Source organism: Cucurbita pepo, chromosome LG18 (assembly GCF_002806865.2).
Source record: "Cucurbita pepo subsp. pepo cultivar mu-cu-16 chromosome LG18, ASM280686v2, whole genome shotgun sequence".
NCBI classification, from domain to species: Eukaryota; Viridiplantae; Streptophyta; class Magnoliopsida; order Cucurbitales; family Cucurbitaceae; genus Cucurbita; species Cucurbita pepo.
Window position 1 is genome coordinate 5,851,439 of NC_036655.1, and position 21,105 is coordinate 5,872,543.

Consider the following 21,105-nt stretch of genomic DNA (forward strand, 5'->3'; position numbering starts at 1 on the left):
GCGACAAATTTTGGCGCGAAATTTGGCTTTCCTTCTTCTTGCTCCCCTTTCGACTCGGTCTCTACGTTTGTCCCCCTGTTCTTCACTCTGCAGCAATGTTCGATATCTTAATCCGTCTCGAAGAAATTAATACCCTGATATGTTCTGGAGTTAAAGCGAATAAATCACTTGCCTACTCCACTCTTCTACAAATCCAACAGGTTTCTACTACAAGCCATACTTCAATCGATGCCCTAGCGAAATTTTCTCGGGATTCGATTCGGCGTATCGTCTCCGATACTCAAGATGAAGACGAGGAAATGTAAGGCTTACTTGGATTCGTACTTTTCATTGTTTTCTGATTTGTTTGAGATACTGAATCGCAGTTTGTTTTCTTGTTATTTAAACACGGTTCAGTTGTTTATTGAGATTGAGGGCATTGTGTTATTGATTTAACTAAAACTTAGGGTAGAAATAAAGTATATGGCGCGGTTTATGAACTGTCTGGCTTCTAATTAGAATCCGCAAATGTGCAATTGAAGGCAGATTTAAGGCCGAGGATGTTATGTTGCTGATTCGGATTTATTTGCATTTAATGGTCTGGAAATTGGTAGTGTTGTGTAATTTATATTATTTTGTATTCTTCATTCAGCGCTGCACAGGCATTGAAGTGTTTAGGATTCATAATTTATCATCCATCGATCATTGCTGCTATTCCGGGTATGTACTTACGATTTGGGGTTTTCTTACAATTCCAACTGTTTAGTGCATACCTTATTTTACCCTTTACTATCAAAGAGCCAGTCTAGAAGCACTGATCACCATTCATCAGCAAAAAATGTTGGTGCTTGAGTAGAAATATTTGAATGCTTGCAATAGTGGGAACTGCCCATTTTATTTTACCTTTCGTATATTCAAATTTTTTTACAACTTATTGCATGCCCGCATGCATGGATACGCTGTATAAATGTAATTAGCTATAGAGACCAGCAGATAGGCAACGACCTGATATACTGATCTCAAACATCAGTACTGATGTGATTTTGAATATTTTTGTAAAATCTTGCTGGCTCTCGAAGCCTTTAACCGCAATATTGTTGAGAATTAGTATTACCTACTATATGAAAAAGTTTTCTTATATTTTTCTTTCTTATCCATGTTCCAGCGAAAGAAGCCAGCTTTATCCTTGATTCCTTGACAGAACTAATCATTAGAACTAAACTGAAGGTTTGTTGTATCATCCTGAACGGCATTTTCATCAACCACGCTGTTTATGCCCTCTTTCTAAACTCATCATCCAGCTACTTGGTTGCAGTCAGTTTGTAACTTAGGAGTCTGGTGCATATCAATTCAACAGCTCGATGCAGACTTTCTTGCTTTGCACTTCCATTCTTTGCTGCTGGCTGTTACTCACGCCCTTGACAATCCCAATGGGTCTTTGTCGACCACTTTTGAGGCTATCCAGGTAAAAGTTTAGTTCGATGACTTATATTGGAGCTGATATGCCTTCTCTATTCTATCACGATATGAGGTAGCCTTGGTTAAAAGCTATTACGTACAGTCAAGTCCAGAGTTCAAACTTCCCTCCCCCAATTTTTTGTGTCGTTCAAATCTGTCTCTCCAATACTGACACGTGAGGAGTTCTATGTATCTTTCATTCGATGGATATATAAGATTTTTTCCCCCATATAAAAATCCGGATGGATATTGAGTGTTTCATGACATCTATAGTTCTAGTAAATTCACAATTATAGCTAGTCCTCTCCGACATGACATAACAATTCAATGAGATCAATATATTAATTAAATAAATAGCTCTAGTTAAACTCATTATTCAAATGTTAATTAGGGATAAATTGAATGTTTAGAATATATACTCAAAAGTAAGTTCGGATTGATACAGCCTAACCTGTTTCTTTTGATAAAATTCTCAATACAGCGTAGCTTCCCTGCTTTCAGTGCTTGTGAAAAACTTGTTATTAGTCATGAAGCAAATGGACTTTTTTCTTATTCTCTTACTAATTTGTTGGTTTATCTTTTAATGCTATACTTTAGGCTATTACAAAGCTGGCAGATAAATTAAGTGATAAAATGAGAGAGTCATCCAATATATGGGCTCCTCCAGTATACAGAAGACTTCTTAGCTTCGATAAAAGAGAGAGGGATATGTCAGAGAGATGTTTGTTGAAGATCAGGTCCACAATATTACCTCCTCCGCTAGTTTTGTCCAAGGTACTCACAGATCTTTTTTCATTGCCTTCAATGTTTTAATTTTCCCTGTCAGAAACTATATTTCAGAAACGAGGTAAACTATACAACAAAGTGACAAAGGCCTCTGTACTCCAGTGGAGTAACAAAAACTTTCCACTCGGAGGTAGTGCAAGGATGAAAATTAGTGGGCACTTACTAATATACTATTTCATAAAAAAGAAAATATTCATTCCTAGTCTCCACCATGCAATGTATTAGTGATTGTTAAGATAATAAACCATGTAATCTCGGTTATCTTTATGGTAGAATATGAAGAGTGTCTACATTTGTATCTAAATATCATCTCACTAGATACTTTTTTGCTCATTCTCTACTTCTTTATATGCTCCTTTTTATTGTCAAGTTACAAATATGGCTACTCTAGATAAGGCTGTTGGAAGCTTTGGCTTGAAATAAATTGTAAATTTTTCATGGTGTTTGTTGAGAAGCGCAAAGAGTTTTGCTGTTAAGTTGTTTCCTCCCCTGGAGCTGTCTGGCTAAAGAGTTTTGAAATTTAACCTTCTTTTTTGATTAATGCCAATTGGAACAATTTTTAAAATCTCCTTTGCTTGAGTGGGAGAATATCTGGTCTGGTTCTCAAATTTCCTTCTGTGCGTCACTTGTACGATGTTTCTTATTTTAATCTAATGCTATCTTATTACTTCTCTCCAAATATGAAAAAATTGAAGAAAATGTCGTAACTCTTTATCTTTCTTAAAATGCTGTCTTAATTCACTTTGAACCCTCAGAATTGGGACTGACTCCTTTCTATCTATGACGAGTTCTTTTGCTAGAAAGATCCAGTTTTTATTTGTTATCACATTTGATATTCACAAACAGGATAATATTGTTGGGATTTAGAAAGACAAGATGTCATGGCTATCCATTAGCAGGTCTTGACAGAAGTCTGGATATTGGCTATACTATGCCATAGAATCAAACATTTGACCTCAGTCTAAGGGGTCCGGAAACAATATATTTTCATATTTGTAGATGTTTTCAATCTGGAGACCTATGTTTCCTCACCATGTGAAGCATCTACAGGAGATCGTTACTAGATATTTGGATAATTCAATGAGAAGTTTCACCTCTTGTAGCTTGATATGATGCAACCAACAACCATTATCAGTTGATGGTTGACAACACAATAAGGGCAAATTAGAACACCATTCTTGGGGAAAATGAAGTTGGAAGAAAAAACCATGAGGTGCTTCCAAGCTTATCTTCTAGTTATTTGACAAAAGCCCGGTGATAGGGCCCTGAATATAACTAAAGTTGTTGGGCAAGGCCAATCACCTGGGTATGGTTTTAGAGGGAAAAGATCATAAGAATATGAAGCACATAGTACTTAAAATGTCTTATATACTAACTTTTATTCTTCAACAGGCGCTTGTGAAAGATATGAAGGAATCGTTGCTTAATGGAATGGATAAGTTATTAAATCTCGGAATGAAGGTTCCGACTATTGCAGCTTGGGGTTGGTTCATCCGGATACTAGGATCTCATTCCATGAAGAACAGAAATTTAGTAAATAAAATGCTTAAAATTCCAGAGCGGACATTTTCAGATCACGACCCTCAAGTTCAGATTGCCTCACAGGTACTTCATACTGCATCTCTCTTCATATGCGATTCATCAACCTTCATAATATAAGGCTATTATAAACTTTGCCTTAAGTTTCAAGTTGGTTTGAATTGCATATTTTATGGCATGCTCTCGGAAGTAAAAAACAAGAAGTTAATGGCATGCAAATATAATCTACAATTGCAAGCCTTCCAGTTCAAAGTAAAACACGAGAGATTGTATAGGACTCGGTTAACCAGGATAATCATCCTTGTATCAGTTGGGCTTCTCTGAAAAACTTCTGCTCATGGGACTATGGTAGGCTGAAAACTTGAGACTACAAGTTTGAGTGACACAGACAATCATTGGAGAATCGTGATTATATTAGCTCTTATTAAAAAGCAGATTTTGGTGCTTGATGAAAGTTATGTTACTAATATATTTGAATTTCGTTCTTGTAAAAATTTTGATGTCTTGACCTTGCAGGTTGCATGGGAAGGCTTAATTGATGCTCTTGTTCACAGTCCAACTCTCCGGTGTGAGATTAATGTGGTCAAGGGAGAGGAAAATAATCAAACGGTGCAAATATTAAATGGGAATGATTGTGAAATCCAAGCAAATGGGGTTTCAAAAAGTATAAAGCTGATCATGGTGCCTTTGGTCGGTGTCATACAGAGTAAATGTGACATATCTGTTCGCTTGTCATGTTTGAACACATGGCATTATCTGCTCTATAAACTTGACTCATTTGTTAACAGTCCATGCATGATAAAACTGGTATTAGAGCCTATTCTCGAGGCAATTTTCCGGCTTATTCCAGATAATGAAAATATCAGGTTGTGGAGTATGTGCTTAAGTTTGTTGGATGATTTTCTGTTGGCAAAGTGTTCACACATGGATAATGATTTAACTGTCCAGTTATGCTACAAATCAGAAGCGACACTGTCTGAGATTGAATACCAAGAAACTGGTAAAAGGTTTTGGAAGCAGTTTCCTATAAGGTGGTTGCCATGGAATCTAAATCAGCTGGCCTTTCATTTAAAGATGATTTGTGTTATCTCAACTTCAGCATCAATGGAGACCTTCAGCAATGAGAATAGGACTTTCGCATATGATACTTGCCACAGGTTATTTAAATCTGTCTTAAAAGGAGTCCAATTAGAGCTCAAAAAGCCGTCTGCGAATTATGATGATGTTATGCTTGGTTTGAGGGAAATTTTAAGATTTTTAAGATATCTGTCTGATAATCTAAGTGGCGAGGGCTATATTCACCATCATTTACATTATGCTATCCTCCACTTTATTCGGGATGTCACCAAGGAGTTAGAACCTGCTATACTAGGATCCCCTCTTTATGAGGTTGAATTAGACTTCAAGGAAATGGATGGAGTCCAATCAGTCAATCACATCAGCTATGCACAAGTTCTTGGTGTACCGTCTATATCTTACATGGATAAGGTATCACCTATAGTTTATTTAATTGTAATGTACAGTTCAGTTGCAGTTCAGTCTACTTCGACAATGTGCCTTACGGATTGTATCCTAAAAGAAATGCACGAATATTTCAAACTTGTATTTTCTTCGTTCATACCTCCAGTTAGTCTTCTTGCAGCTATTTTAATTTTGTATAAAAACATTGTGCCCACTAGCCTGAAGATATGGGTAGCAATAGCAAAAGGTTTGATGGAGAGCAGCAATATGAGGAATAATATCCCGTTGAAAACAAAGTCAGAAACTGAAGGGGTGAATACCATATGCTATCTCCTCTCTTACCCTTTTGTTGTATGCTCTTCCAAAATATTGTGTGGCTCCACACTGGAGAATCTTGTGCTTGAATCTGTTGTCCAAGTTTGGAAGTCGCTTTATAGTTCTGTGAACACATTGCAGCTTGACAGTTCCACGAGTATCTGTTTCAATGAGGATTTGGCTTCTATGTTAAGCAGATGCCTCAATGATCAAAGCATGCCTGGGTGTGGGAGTGAATCTTGTTCAAGTTGTGAAGGTTTTAGTGCTGATTTTCTCTCGATATTTGTTGACATTGTCATAAACATCTTGAAAGGGCTTCAAAGTTCCGAAATAAGATCAGGTAGAATTACGAGAGAAGACAGTAACTGTGAAAAATCCTGCTTCAACAGTTCTAGCTTGAGATTGGCCGCCAGGTAAATCCAAACATTACTCGCTTGATTATATTGAAAGACCAATAACAAGTCGTCATGCACTTATTCGCTTTTATTTGAATAAATATGCCTCATATAAGGGAATTTATGATGATGATTTCTTAGGAACTTGAGTTAATTATATAATCATGCCGTTAGTTTCATGATACACACACACACACACACACACACACACACATTTTTCATCTTAAACTAAATCAAGTGTTAACTTTACCTTTTCCATTTCTTATAATTTTGAAATAGATACTGATTTGGATTTCATTTATTCAGCTGAAAGGCTGCGTTTCTAAGAATTACGAGAGTTAAAATGAAAACTCTAGTCCTATGACATCTTTGCTTGTGGAAGCTTACAAAACTAATCTTCTGGAATATGTGTCTATATTTTGGGAGAGGTTAATGTGGCACCTCTAAAAAACGCCATATAAATCACAATTAATGTTTCAAGCCATATTAATCTGTTCGGTCTCTCTGCATGGTGTCTATCCTCCACTCTCCTTAACTCTTCAGTTTCTTGTTCCCGGTACAGATTTATTGAACTATTACGGATTAAGCGAGGAAAAAATACATCACATTGGCTTTCCAGGTATTTTGGAACAATTATTGCAATAATCTGCTTGTGCAAGTTAATTCCTCTTTGCATTTTACTTGCGTTAACATCTCACCCTAGTAAGGATGTTGCAGAGTATTTTCAGCATTGGCTCAATTCGTCAGCTGCCTTCACTTGAAACAAGATATATTTGAGTTCGTAGAGGTACTTTTTCATCCATCTGATCCAAACACATTGCAAAACACGCGTGATTTATTTGCATACCACACGAACATCATGGCCATGTCAGACATTGGGATCATGCATTTAGTTGAGGCATATGACAGGAGTGCAGGATTAGGACTTGTTCTCATACTCTTTTGATTGTGGTGGTGATTATGATCATGAAATGTTCATTTTTTATACTACTTTATTGCAATAAATTTCACTGTCGACATATCATCTTGATATGGGTGAACTGTGCTCAAGAATTCACGACTTGAATAACTCGTTTCTCATTTTATTTCCGATTGGTGGTCATGATCCTGAAATTTTCTTCTTTACGCCTTGGAGTTTTAAACTGTTATTCTTAGTCTCTTTACTGACATTATTTAACACTTGCCTTTGATTACCAGATTATATCCTCTCCATTGCTTTTGTGGTTGACCAAAATGGAGACATTGGAAGAAGGCATTACCAGCCAGCTTCAAATCCTGTGGGCTGAAATCATTAGTCATTTGCAAAGGGGCTGCCCTTCATTAGTCTTCGACTCGGCCTTTCTGAAGCTGTTGGCACCTCTACTCGAAAAAACTCTTGACCACCCAAATTCCTCAATTTCAGAGCCAACCATTACTTTCTGGAATTCCTCATTCGGTGAACATTTAGTTGCACGCTACCCACAAAACCTGCTTCCTATACTGCACAAGCTATCAAGAAATGGAAGAATAAAACTCCAGAAGAGATGCTTGTGGGTGGTTCAACAATGCCCTGCAAGACAAGAAGATGCCAACCCTCCCTTTAGCCACAGAGTGAGTGCAACATCCATCAGGAGCTCAAAAAGAATAGAACTAATGACAACTAATAATCAGGACAAGCACAAGGAGGACATCCCCACTTCCAATTCAAAAAGGAAGAAGATAGAATTAACTCAACATCAGAAGGAAGTAAGACGAGCTCAACAAGGGCGGGCACGGGACTGCGGTGGACACGGCCCGGGCATTCGAACTTACACAAGCCTTGATTTCTCACAAGTAGTTAATGATTCTGAGGAGAGCCAGGACACCCAGAATCTATAGAACTCCATAAGCTCACACAACTGAGCCATGTTGTAAATGTACAGAACAAAATTAATTTTTTAATTAATTAGTTTGGTAACGAATCTTAATTAATTAATTAATCTACCATGAGAATTAAATTTAAAAGGCCATTTATTAGATTAGACATTTAAAATTAGTGGATAATTTTGTGAATGCATTAAAATAATAATAATAATAATAATAATAATAATAATAATAATAAGGAAGGGGGCGCGAGTGGTCCGAGTCAAACTGGTTTCTCAATTTAGTTGACCATTTGACTTTAGTTTTTATTTAAGCTTACTCTCTCTCTCTGTCTCTCTCTCTGTCTCTCTCTCTCTCTCTCCTCCTTCCCTCCTTCGAAATAGACGCATTTCAGCTAAAATAGAAGAAACCAGGTGTCCTCCTTTACAATTAACCCAGACTTTAGGGTTTCAAAACCTACAACTTCCATTGATTTCCAGAATTTTTTTCCATTTCGTAGTTCATAATCTCTCGATTTTCTTCTATCGCATTGAGAATTTTGAACTTCGAAATTTTAGGGCTTCTTTCGCCTCCCCCTCATTTCCTTTTTTGCAACCTGGCCCTTGATTTTGTTTCTTTTATTTAATGGACGCTCGTGATTCATCTTCGTCGGCCGCCGAGGACGATGGAGCTCTATCCGTCACTGCCGCTCTTGCCAAGGATGCTGCATCGCTTTTCCAATCGGGCAAGTATGCTGGGTGTGTAGAGGTTTTGAATCAGCTGTTGCAGAAGAAAGAAGACGATCCTAAGGTTTGATTTCTTGCACCATCATCTAATTTTGTCTGATTGTTTATTTATTTATTTTGCTGAGGATTTCGTTAATTCCTTGTGTATATGTGCGGATGCGGTTTAGTCTTTTGAATTCAATGATGCGAAATGTTGAGCTCAGAAATAATATGGGGCGCTTTTTTCCCCCTTGTTGTCCTCCTTAGCGAATATCGAGTTTTTGAATTATTTGTGGATAACATGCTAGAACTACGTGCAATTCCGTTGTATCATCTAACGACGCCTAGGCTATGCTGAGAGGAAATGAAAATAGGGGGTAATTTTCAGTGAATGTTATCATTTTCCTTTGGTTTTATGATAATTAGCAAGATTTTAGGCTCGGGTGGTAGCATTTCTGTTCATACACTATTTAATTTCTGTTTATCATTGGTCAATTTGAATGTTAATCCTTCTAGTCATAGAATCGTTACCTAAACCTCTGATGTGAAGGTGACACGCGTTTAATAGAATTTTCCCAAGCAACTGATGGCCCTGGAAAATATTTGGAACAAGCAATTGTGATAAACTCCGCTAAAGGCTCCATAATCATTTAAGGAAGATTGGTTTCATCCCCAAATTCTATTCTTACAATATCCTGAGCTTTTCATTTTTGAAGTATGAAGAGAAATCCAGAGGAGGAAAAAAAAATGTAATCATGATCCTGCCAAGTGCTAATGGAAATGAGAATTTTGTTGTTTTTGTTAGTCTTTCCAGTGTCCTTTCAATATAACTGTGATCAGATGTGCATTGTTGGCAAAAAGAGCGTTGAGTGACTTGGAATCTTGTTGGTGTAAATTATATTCCACTATTTTTTTTTTTTTTTTTTTTTTAAATTCATTTTAGCAATAGGTTAATTTACAACTTTGGCATGATCCTTCCTCAAATTATACCTGGTTGCATATTTAGAGAATGGCTTCAGATCCAGAATGAATTATGATATATGTTATGGTGACTCTTTTATTATTGTTTTTGTTGGGCTGAGGGTAAGGTTTGAGATGAGGTTGCCTAGACACCACTACCATACTTCTTTTTTGAGTTATTTAACCACATAAATTTTGGGCAACAAAATCATTAGTTTTCACATTAATCAATTGGCACTATTACAAGTATTTTGTTTTAAGTTTTTAACTTGACACATTCTGATGCTCTTGATATACATTTGTTTGGATTCTTGGTGTCGATTTTGACTTCAATCCAATCTTTAGGACTGCATCTTTTATAAGGAGCTTAAGGATATCTTGGTGTCAATGATTTGTTGTTACTAAACAAGTTGCTTACATTGGGTTTGGCTGCCTATCTATTTTAATCTTGATGCTTCATTTGGCACTTATTTGAAAAAACAACCTGTTAGCACTTCATATATAGATATCTTTCTCAGGTGCTTCATAATATCGCCATTGCCGAATACTTGAGAGATGGTTGTTCCAATCCGAAGAAGTTGCTTGAAGTATTAAACAATGTCAAGGTATGCCGTTAGCTCCAAAGGGTTCATGTGTACTTTGTGTTCCTGTTTATTTAACTGCCACAGTATTTATGTTCCTGGTAATGTTTATTATTTTCCTTCCTTTTGGAAGAGCTGTTGTTAATCACCTCAATCCATTGCCTACCATAATTGAACTTCGAAGTCTCGTATAGATAAAGATCTTTTAAATCATTGATTTGGCATAGGACTCATTATACATTTTTCTTATTTTTGGACGCCTTGTTCAACTACAATAAAAATTCCGTTCTTAAATTAATGATATTACCAACCCCTTCACTATATGTAGGAGTCTCTTTTTGTTTGTTTCATCAATGTAAAATCTTGGTTAAAATACCATTTTGGTTTTGTAGCTTGGGCTTCGTTCCATTTTACTTTCAAATATCCAACTTTAGTGCATGTACTTTCAAATCTTAATTCTAGTCTTTGTTATTAGTTAATGTTGATTTCTTTTTATTTTTATTTTTGATACTATAATCACTTCATTCTTTAGTTCTTTGACTGAAACTCTGAATAGAGATGCCATAATACTTTCCCCACTTCCATATTCACTTTCTTGGTATTTTCGGCCATTGCACAATGATCTACATGTACTCATCTTTCTGCCAAATCTTGTGTGGATGTGCTTGTTCAGAAAAGAACCGAGAACCTTGCAGTTTCATCTGGAGAACAAACAGATGCTCTCAACCCTGAAAATAAGAGTACTTCCGGTAAAGGAAATAATGTATCTGCTCATCAGACTGCTGCAAACAATGCTAATATCGTATACATGGATGAGTTTGATGCCTCCATTGCTACCCTAAACATTGTAAGTTAAATGCAATAGGGAAGAGAAACTAATTATTTGAAGAATATTTTTATTATTGATCTGATCGTGACAATTTATAATGTCTATTTACAGGCTATCGTATGGTTCAATCTTCATGAATATACAAAGGCATTAGCAGTTCTTGTACCTTTATATCAAAATATTGAACCCATTGATGAGGTACTGAAGTTTATTCATTATATTAGTGATTGGAATTTTCCTTTAATTATGCTATTGATATGCAGACAACGGCTCTTCATATCTGCTTTTTACTGCTGGATGTTGGATTAGCCTGCCGCGATGCATCATTATCTGCAGTAAGTAGTCTTGTTAGAGTTTTGCCTATCGTTTGCAGACTTTAAATTTCAGTAGTCTTGGACTTTCAAGTTTTAATATGTTGCTAGCACTTGTTATCTTGTCCTATAATTTAGAAGGATTACATGTTTTCATGTTTCTTTAGCTTTATCAAATTTATATAGGAAATCTTTTAAGTAATATAGTTACAAACGGCCCAAAGCCCACCGCTAGTAGATATTGTCCTATTTGAGCTTTCCCTCAAAGTTGTTAAAATGCGTCTGCTAGGGAGAGGTTTCCACACTCTTATAAAGAATGCTTCGTTCTCCTCCCCAACCGATGTGGGATCGCACAATCCACCCCCTTTCGGGGCCCAGCGTCCTCGCTAGCACTCGTTCCCTTCTCTAATCAATGTGGGACTCCCCAATCCACCCCCTTTGGGGCCAGCGTCTTTGCTGGCACACCGCTTTGTGTCCACCCCCTTCGGGGCTCAGCCTCGCTGACACATCACCCGGTATTTGGCTTTGATACTATTTGTAACGGCCTAAGCCCACCGCTAGCAGATATGGTCCTCTTTGGACTTTTCCTTTCGAGCTTTCTCTCAAGGATTTTAAAACCCGTCTGCTAGGGAGAGGTTTCCACATTGAATGCTTCGTTCTCCTCCCCAACTGACGTGGGATCTCACGAGTTAGATTTACCCCTTTGCCAGGGCAGCTATGTTGCTGGTGTTTCTGTGTATATGTCATGTGCTCTCTCTTCACTGTGTTTTCAGGAATTAGTACCGTTTGTTCTTTCTGTGCATATTTTCTCGTATGTTTTTTTTACACTTCTTTCTTTAGTGGAACTGAAATCTGCTGACAAATGCATGATGATGTATTGAAAATGGTTTTCTCATGTTTTTTTTTTTTTTTTTTTTTTTTTTTTTTTTTTTNTGGAAAAAGCCTTTGGGGTTACTAGTATAAGCCAAAGTGAAAATGGAAGTACAGGGGTACAACAATCCACAAACGTGGTGGCAAAATCTTCGTCTGTTCTTACCAATACTTCTGCCTTTGAATCTTCCAATTCAGATTTAGCTGCAAGTGTCAATGCCTCGGAAAATTCTCTATCGAGAACTTTGTCAGATGAGACATTTGAGTACGAGTCCATGTTATCGACGTTGGATATTGGTGGGCAAAATCCAGCAACACAGACTGGTTTTTCATCTTCAAATGTTCTTTTAAGGATCCCAGCCGATCGGTCTCTATCTACAGTTGATTTCAAGCTTAAATTGCAACTATATAGGGTTCGCTTTCTTCTTCTCACTAGAAATTTAAAGCAAGCAAAGCGTGAAGCAAAGCACGCCATGAACATTGCTCGTGGGATAGATTCATCCATGGCTCTTCTCCTAAAGGCTGAACTTGAATACGCCCGTGGCAACCATCGTAAGGCCATGAAGCTACTTCTGGCATCGAGTAACCGAACAGACATGGGGATTTCAAGCATGCTAAACAACAACATTGGCTGCATATATAATCAACTTGGGAAGTATCATACATCAACAGTATTCTTTTCCAAAGCTGTGTCTAATAGTTCAGCTCTCTGGAAGGATAGAAAACAGACAACTTTTTCACAAGACAACTCTCTTGTTATCGTCTATAATTGTGGTGTTCAGTACTTGGCTTGTGGGAAACCATTCCTTGCTGCTCGATGCTTTCAAAAAGCCAGTTTGATTTTCTATAACCGCCCTCTGTTGTGGCTCCGACTTGCCGAATGCTGCTTAATGGCTTCAGAGAAGGGGCTTCTGAAGAACAACAACCTTGCTGATTCCGATAGATCGGATATCAAGGTTCACGTTCTTGGAACAGGAAGATGGAGGCAGCTCGTATTGGAAGATAAAACTTCGAAGAATGGTTATGCATATTCCTCTGGTAGAGAAGACGAGCATTTCAGCATCGAAGGACAACCTAAGCTGTCGATAACTCTTGCTCGGCAATGTCTCTCTAATGCCCTGTACTTGTTAAACCATTCCGAGACCAGCTTTTCGCATTCTGTATTGGCCTCTAATTCTACCTTGGAGGAGAGAGATCATCCAACTGAAGTGGCAGCTTCCAGGAGATATTATAAGAACTTGCATTGTATTGATTCCAAGGCCTCCGCCGCAACTCTAGGCTCATGTCAGATGAATGCAAATGGTGATACAAAAGAACAAAAAGGTGCTACAATACAGGAACTTTTGCAAAACTCCCTCTCCTATTATGAGGATATTTCTCGGAGAGAAAACCTGTTGATTAAGCAAGCACTTCTTGCCGACCTGGCTTATGTGGAGTTAAAACTGGGGAACCCGTTGAGAGCCCTGACAATTGCAAGGTCGCTTATGGAGCTTCCAGGATGTTATAAAGTTTATACATTCTTAGGCCATGTTTATGCTGCAGAGGCCCTTTGCTTACTAAATAGACCAAAAGAAGCTACCGAGTATTTATTGTACTATTTATCCGGAGGAACTGATTTCAAACTGCCATTCGGCCAGGAGAACACTGAGCTATGGCGAATCGACGGGGTTGCTGATATCGAAGGGGTAAATGGAGGTTCGACAACGGCGGCTAATAATCCATCCCGGGAGGAACTTCATGGTATCAAGTTCCTCAGACCAGAGGAAGCACGGGGAGTCCTCTTTGCAAATTTTGCCACTGTTTTGGCATTACAAGGAGATCTTGAACAGGCCCAACAGTTTATCTCGGAAGCGCTATCGATCATACCGAACAGTCCAGAAGCCACTTTGACTGCAGTTTATATCGATCTCGCTATCGGTAAGTCACAAGAAGCTTTTGCCAAATTGAAACAGTGTAGTTGTGTAAGGTTCCTCCCCAGTGGATTGACAATGAAAAGATCTTCGTGATTGTTATAAGTTAAGTATAACTGGTGGCTTTGTATTAATGTCCTGCCCTCATGTTAGTACTACTCAACGGGGCTACTCGGCTAGATATAGCAATCTTTAGGAGGATCTTATAACATAGCTCACGTCAGAAAATAAAAATTGATGTTCATTTTTTTTTCCATCTCTAGGGTTCATTAGTAGTTGTGTATTTTTTTTCTTTTTTCGGTTGGGTTGGGTTAGCGGAGATGCTATCGTTACAGAGCTTTTTTGAGAAAGAAATTAAAAAGAAAAAAAAAAACATTATTCTCTCTTGTAATGAATTGAAAGACTAATTTTGTATGGCTAAAGTTCAAATCTGTTGTTAGCTGATATTGTCTATTTTTCATGCATTATATATTGTTGTCAGTCTCATTGTTTTAAAACGTGTTTACTAGATAGATGTTTTTTTTGTATTAATGTTTGTTCTCCTTTTCAATCGATGTAGAATTTCACCATTCACCCCCTTGGGGGCTAGCGTTCTCGTTGCACACCGCTCAGTGTCGGGCTATGATATCATTTATAAAAGTTCAAGTTCATCGTCGATTATCATATGGTCCAATTTGGATCCATTTTTAATGATTAAAAACATGTATTAAAGCAATATCGGGTGAATTCAATCTCCATTCTTATCCCACCTTACATTGGAGAAGCACTTATCTTATCTAACTTTAAACGCTTGAAATATCTCTGGTTATGTGTGTTGGGATGAGAAGGTTCCTCAAATTATTGGGTACACAAACAACCATCTCTGTAATCCTTAAGAAACTAATGGACAAACACCATACATTTCCATTCAACTAAGAGACAAACTCCCCTCCATGTGCCCTCTTTCTCATTGGCTTCTCTAACTTCTTCCCTTATCCCTACCGCTTCCCTTATTTTCAATTCTATCACTCTTTCAAGACGTCATAAATTCTCGTGATTTTATTTTTTATTTTATTCTAAAAATTTTATTAACAGAGATAATTGTCCTCACTTATATTCTATAATCTATTATTTGTACGTGAAGAACGAATCTCTTGGATCTTTAGTTAAGCTTCTTTATTTATAATCTTCTCACGGAAGACATCGTAATTTGCTACCAAAAAAATAGAAAAAAAAAATGACCCATAAATTTTGAACCAAAACTATACTATTTGTAACAGCCACCCGAGCTTGAATTGTTACAAAGGTTATTATTAAAATTAAAAAAAAAATGTAAATGTATTTTTTTTTTAGACAAAACAAAAAATGTATAGGTATTTTTATTAGTTTATTAAATAAATAAATAAATAAATAAAACGGGGCATATCTAAATTGAAACATTTTAATTCAATAAAATCTTGGTCCATCACTCGAAACGTGGTGGGAGACATAAAGACAAATGTATTTGAAGGACAATGGGCCCTTTAATATTTTGACGTCCCAATCAGTCCTTTTTGGCATAGCCTCAGCGTCTACTTTTGAATTACCGTAATCCACATGTAGCCCACTGGAAATAACCAAAACCTCTTCAATTTTTCTTAATATATTAACATTTTTATCCAATTTTTCATTAAATTCTAAAATAATTTTTAAATATTCATCCACCTTGTTTTAATTAACACATTATTTATGTGCTCGATTACATATAATTTAGCTTGGGTGATGATTGTTAGATGAACTCGACTCTTTACAATGGTCTGATATTGTCTACTTTGAACATAAGTTCTCATGACTTTAATTATAAACACATGATTATTCTTTAAAGTAGTCGATGTGAGACTTTCATCATCCAATAATGACATTAAAATTTTAGTTTAGTTAAAATTTATTTTATGAAATAGTGACCTTTTTAATGCTTTGACCATATAATTATACTCAGGAAAAAAGTTAAGTCAACGAGAGAGAGACATAAATAAGGAAACACCTAATCCATAACACAACATAACAACAATTATCACAATTTAAAAATAAATCGTTTACAAACATCAGCAAGAAAAATAAAATAAATCGGAAAAAAAAAAAAGACAAAGATTTGACTCGACATCCTCTCATGTCNAAAAAAAAAAAAAAATCCAATAAGTCAATTGTTTAATATTAATAATGATTAAAGTTATATGTAAAGAATTTAATGCAAAATTCAGAGACTAATTTGTTGGAGGAAATTAATTATGTAAAGAAAAATTAAGAGAAAAAAGCAGATGACCTTATTTTGTTCTTGTTTCTAAAGGGAGCAAGTGTAGCCAGGAGGAGGGGTCTTCCCACAAGTGATGAGGAGCTGAAGGGCAATGGGGACATAGATGTTAAGGTTAAGAGCCTTAATCTTAAGGGTAGTGCAAAGGCAAACCGCCGCTTCCAACTCAGCCAGCCCTGAAATTATAGGGCAGCACGCATTGGCTGCAGGGTCCCCTACCCCAATGTGCACCAGCCCTCCCAACAGATCCACGCACCCACCCAGTTTCAGAGTGTCAATTGGGCAGGTCTCTTTCCCCGGCGGCGGCGGGCAGGGATTCTTTCCCGGAGATGGGTTTTTGATGACTGGAGGAGCCGTCACTGGCGGCACGGTGACTGGAGGGATGGGGACTGGAGGGATTTTGATTGGGGGTTTGATGACGGGTGGGAGGTCGATAGGCGGTTTGACAGGAGGGAGGGGAACTGGAGGGATTTTGATTGGTGGTTTGACGACGGGTGGGAGGTCAATTGGCGGTTTCACGGGAGGGAGAGGGACGGGAGGGATTTTGATTGGTGGTTTGACGATGGGTGGGAGGTCGATGGGCGGTTTCACGGGAGGGAGGGGGACGGGGGGGATTTTGATTGGGGGTTTGACGACGGGAGGGAGGGTGATGGGTGGGACAATGGGGCCCTTAGGGGACTTGGAACCGGAGCCGGGCTTGACCTTCTTGGGAGGTGGTTTGCCGCAGGAGCCGCAGCCGAAAATGGGGGCGGCGGTGGAGAGGAAAAGCATGCAAACTAGAAGCAGGGCGTGGATTTTTGAAGGCTCCATATTGGCGAGCCTTTTGGGTGGAAGTGGGAGTGGAAGTGAAGGGTGCGGGCGGCAACTGCAGTTATATAGGAATAGTGAGGAAAACAAGAAAACAAAAACAACCCAAAAAACAAATCACGTGAACACGGGAGACCCAACCCTAACCCTAACCCAACCATGTTCTCAATAACTCGGTCTAAATTAATAAAAATACTTTTAAATTTTAAAGTAAGTTTTAGTTATTATTGTTGGATGATGAAAGTCTCACGTCCACTAGTTTAGAGAATAATCATGAGTTTATAAACAAAGAATACTCTCTTTATTAGTACGAGACCTTCTGGAGAAGCCCAAACCAAAGCCATGAGAGCTTATACTCAAAGTGGATAATATCATACCATCGTGAAAAGTCATGTTCGTCTAACATGGTATCAGAGTCGTGCCCTAAATTTAGTCGTGCCAATAGATTGGTAAATCCTGGACAATATCATATCATCGTGGAAAGTCGTGTTTGTCTAACATGGTATCAGAGCCGTGCCCTAAACTTAGTCGTGCCGATAGATTGGTAAATCCTCAAATATCGAACAAAGGACTCTAAAAGAAAAGGAGTCAAGCATCCTCGAAGTCAGTAAAAAATGACTAAGACTCCAAAGGAGTCGAGCTTCGATTAAGGAGAGGTGCACTTTGTTCGAGGGGAAGTGTTGGAGGCCTTTTGGGGAAGCCAAAAGTAAAGCCACGAGAGCTTATACTCAAAGTGGACAATATCATACCATTATGGAGAGTCGTGTTCGTCTAAATTATAAAAAATAGGAAAATTAGGGTAAATTTATGGGTAGAAACGTTTGGACACCTAATGCTGTATCCCTCCAATGATTAAGCTATGGGGTGGTCTGTATATCTGTGAGATAAAACAATAAAATGTAGACTACACATATTTAATAATAATAAAAAATATATATATAGTAAAAAAACTGAAACAAAATGACATGAAAAGTTGAACAATCCAGACCCAATAATAAATACCCTATGGATTTTTCCCAAATAAAGTTGGCAAATTAATGTCAACCAGCTCATCCATCCTCATTCCTTCGTTATCTTGCATGGGAATCTCTCCATTGGTATATGCACTTCTCGGAAGGGTAAAACGCTTTCTTCTCTTATTCACAATTTTTAATTAGAAAAAGTTTCTGTTAGACGAACAAAACTCTCCACAATTGTATGATATTGTCAACTTTGAGCTTAAGCTCTGGTAGCTTTGCTTTGGGCTTCCCCAAAACGCCTCAAACCAATGGAGTTAGTATTCCTCACTTATAAACCCATGATCATTCTCTAAACTAGCCAATGTGAGACTTCCATCATCCAACAGTTTCAACGTAAAAAAAATATTACTGTGCTTATTGATTCAATCGCCGTTGATATGCAACTTAGCGGCCTATTTTTCCTATAAAAACTAAACATAAAACTTAACAAAAGTGTTACAATAAATATCTCATCCCAACGTTCAAATAAACACCAAAATTGGGGAGTGGTTATAGAATTTGAGCTGTTTTGGCACAAAACTATATAGCCATTATGTTTAAAAAAACAAACTGCACTTTCATTGGCGGTGTTCTAATTTTGAAGTTGTTTGTGGTTTTGCTCCATTATGGGGTGTGAGAGATACAACACAGCTAGCTACCAAGCATGTGGGGGGTGGCAATGCACGGTAGCTACAACAACACGACACACCGGTAGATGCATTTTGGGTTCCTATAATTTTGTTTAAATTTAATACTCGTAGTTTTAAACGATAACCTCCATAACTCGTGTTTAGATTCAAATCTATATATATGGTTTAGTCGAATATCACAAATTATACTGTCGTTGTCATTATTATATTGAGCTTTTGATCTGAAGAAAAAAATGTAAAATGTTAATTATAGACTACATTTACTTTCACATATTTTTTTTTGTTTCTAATTGGCATGGGTGAAATCTCAACTCAGGTGGAGAGGAGAACAGAGCATTTCTTATAAGGGTGTGGAAACATCTCCCTAGTATACGCGTTTTAAAATCGTTAGGTTGATGGTGATACGTAATAGACCAAAGCAAACAATATTTACTAGGGGTAGACATGAGCTATTACAAATGATATCAGAGCTAGACACGGTGCGGTTTGCCAGTGAGAATGCTAGGCCTCCAAGGGGGTGGATTGGGAGACAGTGGACGGTTTACCGGTAATAATAATCATACTGTCGTTGTTGTTATTATATTGAGCTTTTGATCTCAAGAAAAAGAAATGTAAAATGTTAATTATAGACTACATTTACTTTCACATCTTTTTTGTTTCTAATTGGTGCATATGAGATCTCATATTAGTTAGAGAAGAGAACAGAAACATTCCTTACAAGGGCGTGGAAACTTCTCTTTATTAGACGCGTTTCAAAATTGTGAGGTTGACGGTAATACCTAACAGGTCAAAACAGACAATATCTACTAGTGATAGACATGAGCTATTACAAATGGTATTAGAGCTAGACACTGGACAGTTTGCCAGCGAGAATGTTAGGGCTCCAAGAGAGTGGATTGTGTAACAGGGCAAAACATACAATATCTACTAGTGATAGGCATGAGGTATTACAAACGGTATTAAAGCTAGACACTCGGTAATTTGTCAGCGAGAATGCTAGGCCTCCAAGGGAGTGAATTGTGAGATCTCACATCGATTAGAGGAGAGAACGAATCATTACTTATAAGAATGTGGAAACCTCTCCCGAGAACAAAATATTTCTTATAAGATTGTGAAAACCTCTCATTGATAGACACGTTTTAAAATTGCGAGACAGAAACTAAAGTAAACAATATCTATTAGTGATGAGCTTACATTTTTAGCGTTTGTAACAGGTAAAGGAGTTGTGTGAAGGAAGAGAGGAGAGAGAAGGAGAGGGGGGCATGTGGGTGAGTGAGGTTAAAAGAGATGAAGCTGTATGGGGTTTTGTAACGTTGTGGGATCCGTGATTTTGCTTTCCTCACTGGTGATGTGATTGCTCCTTTCTTTTCTTCTCCAATATCTTCTCCTTCCCATTCTGTCAAAATCATTTCTTTAAATCCTTTTTACCTTTTTCTCCTTTGGATTTGCTTCTCTACACATATTCACATTCACAACATTCCCCTTCTTCAATCTGTCATCTTCTTTTTATGTTTTTTCATCTTTTGCTAATGGTTGCTACTAGTTTATATTAACAATATTAATTCTTGTAACGTGTATTTTTCGTTAATTATTGTTAGTACTTTTAGTTTAATGATAGTCGAGCTAGAAATTTGAATCCTAATATTTAGATAAAAAGTACTTAATCAGTTAAATTATACTTAGTTTTATTTAATTTATGTAAAAATAAATAAACGACGGAATAAAGTATAATATATTGAAATAAAATGGTGTCGTTTCTGGAAAGGTATGAAAATGGAATGGTAAGAAAAAAAATATTAAAAAACTAATATATATATATATATATATAATAAAAGAGAACAGAGTGGGGGTGTGAAATACAATCTTCGTCCCTAGCCCTGTTTATTGCTCTATTTTCATTCGGAGTGGGTTTCCACGAGGCTTTGACTACGTGAGGTAAATATACATCTCTACTGTAATACTCTAAGCTCATTTCATTGTGATTTTTTTTTTTTTTTTCAAATAAGAGAAACTTTTTTTAAAATAAAATTTTTAAAGGATTTGAAATTTATTTACAAGTTTGTGTTAAAAAGGACGAATAAGAATAATTTCTTAAAAACGGAATAAACAAGAAAACAAATTTCTTTTTACCCTTTCAACCACAAAATTGTACTTATGATTAAATAATTTCCTATGAAAATTAGGTAAATAATTGTATTTTTCTAAAGAATCTTAAATTTAGGACTATAGTTGATTTTATTAACCATAGTAATTAGATTTGTTTATATTATATATCTCAATTTGCTTTTTAAAAAGCCAGCAAATGAGTGATTTTATTTATTTATTTATATATTTTTTTGGGGAGATATTGATACTTTTAACGGCTTGGTAAATAAAAATAAGCTATATTGGCTAATTATTCACAAAAATGTCACGACATAAAACCAGAGCTGTTTTCGACG

General features: G+C 36.9%; 3 protein-coding genes across 5 annotated transcripts; 2 read left to right on the plus strand and 1 right to left on the minus strand.

Moving 5' to 3' along the window:
- Positions 1-7,853, plus strand: LOC111779680. 3 transcript variants are annotated; one of them, XM_023659789.1, is made up of 11 exons: positions 1-301; positions 632-699; positions 1,145-1,206; positions 1,295-1,444; positions 2,035-2,211; positions 3,616-3,828; positions 4,279-5,535; positions 5,680-5,951; positions 6,496-6,552; positions 6,651-6,720; positions 7,131-7,853. In XM_023659789.1, the coding sequence occupies exons 1-11, from the start codon at positions 96-98 to the stop codon at positions 7,788-7,790; spliced, it is 3,192 nt and encodes a 1,063-aa protein (XP_023515557.1). In that variant the 5' UTR covers positions 1-95; the 3' UTR covers positions 7,791-7,853. The 3 variants fall into 3 exon arrangements, with proteins under 3 accessions (XP_023515557.1, XP_023515556.1, XP_023515558.1); XM_023659788.1 differs by having other exon boundaries at positions 4,279-5,951; XM_023659790.1 differs by lacking the exons at positions 1-301; positions 632-699; positions 1,145-1,206; positions 1,295-1,444; positions 2,035-2,211 and adding an exon at positions 3,100-3,436 and having other exon boundaries at positions 4,279-5,951.
- Positions 7,854-8,137: 284 nt separating this feature from the next.
- LOC111780161 (CCR4-NOT transcription complex subunit 10-like) lies at positions 8,138-14,196 on the plus strand. The gene is made up of 6 exons (XM_023660484.1): positions 8,138-8,564; positions 9,958-10,044; positions 10,694-10,867; positions 10,961-11,047; positions 11,113-11,188; positions 12,082-14,196. The coding sequence occupies exons 1-6, from the start codon at positions 8,400-8,402 to the stop codon at positions 14,034-14,036; spliced, it is 2,544 nt and encodes an 847-aa protein (XP_023516252.1). The 5' UTR covers positions 8,138-8,399; the 3' UTR covers positions 14,037-14,196.
- A 1,909-nt stretch (positions 14,197-16,105) lies between these two features.
- LOC111779628 (36.4 kDa proline-rich protein-like) lies at positions 16,106-17,067 on the minus strand. Its single transcript, XM_023659715.1, has one exon. The coding sequence runs from the start codon at positions 17,017-17,019 to the stop codon at positions 16,240-16,242; it is 780 nt and encodes a 259-aa protein (XP_023515483.1). The 5' UTR covers positions 17,020-17,067; the 3' UTR covers positions 16,106-16,239.
- Between the last annotated feature and the right edge of the window lie 4,038 nt (positions 17,068-21,105).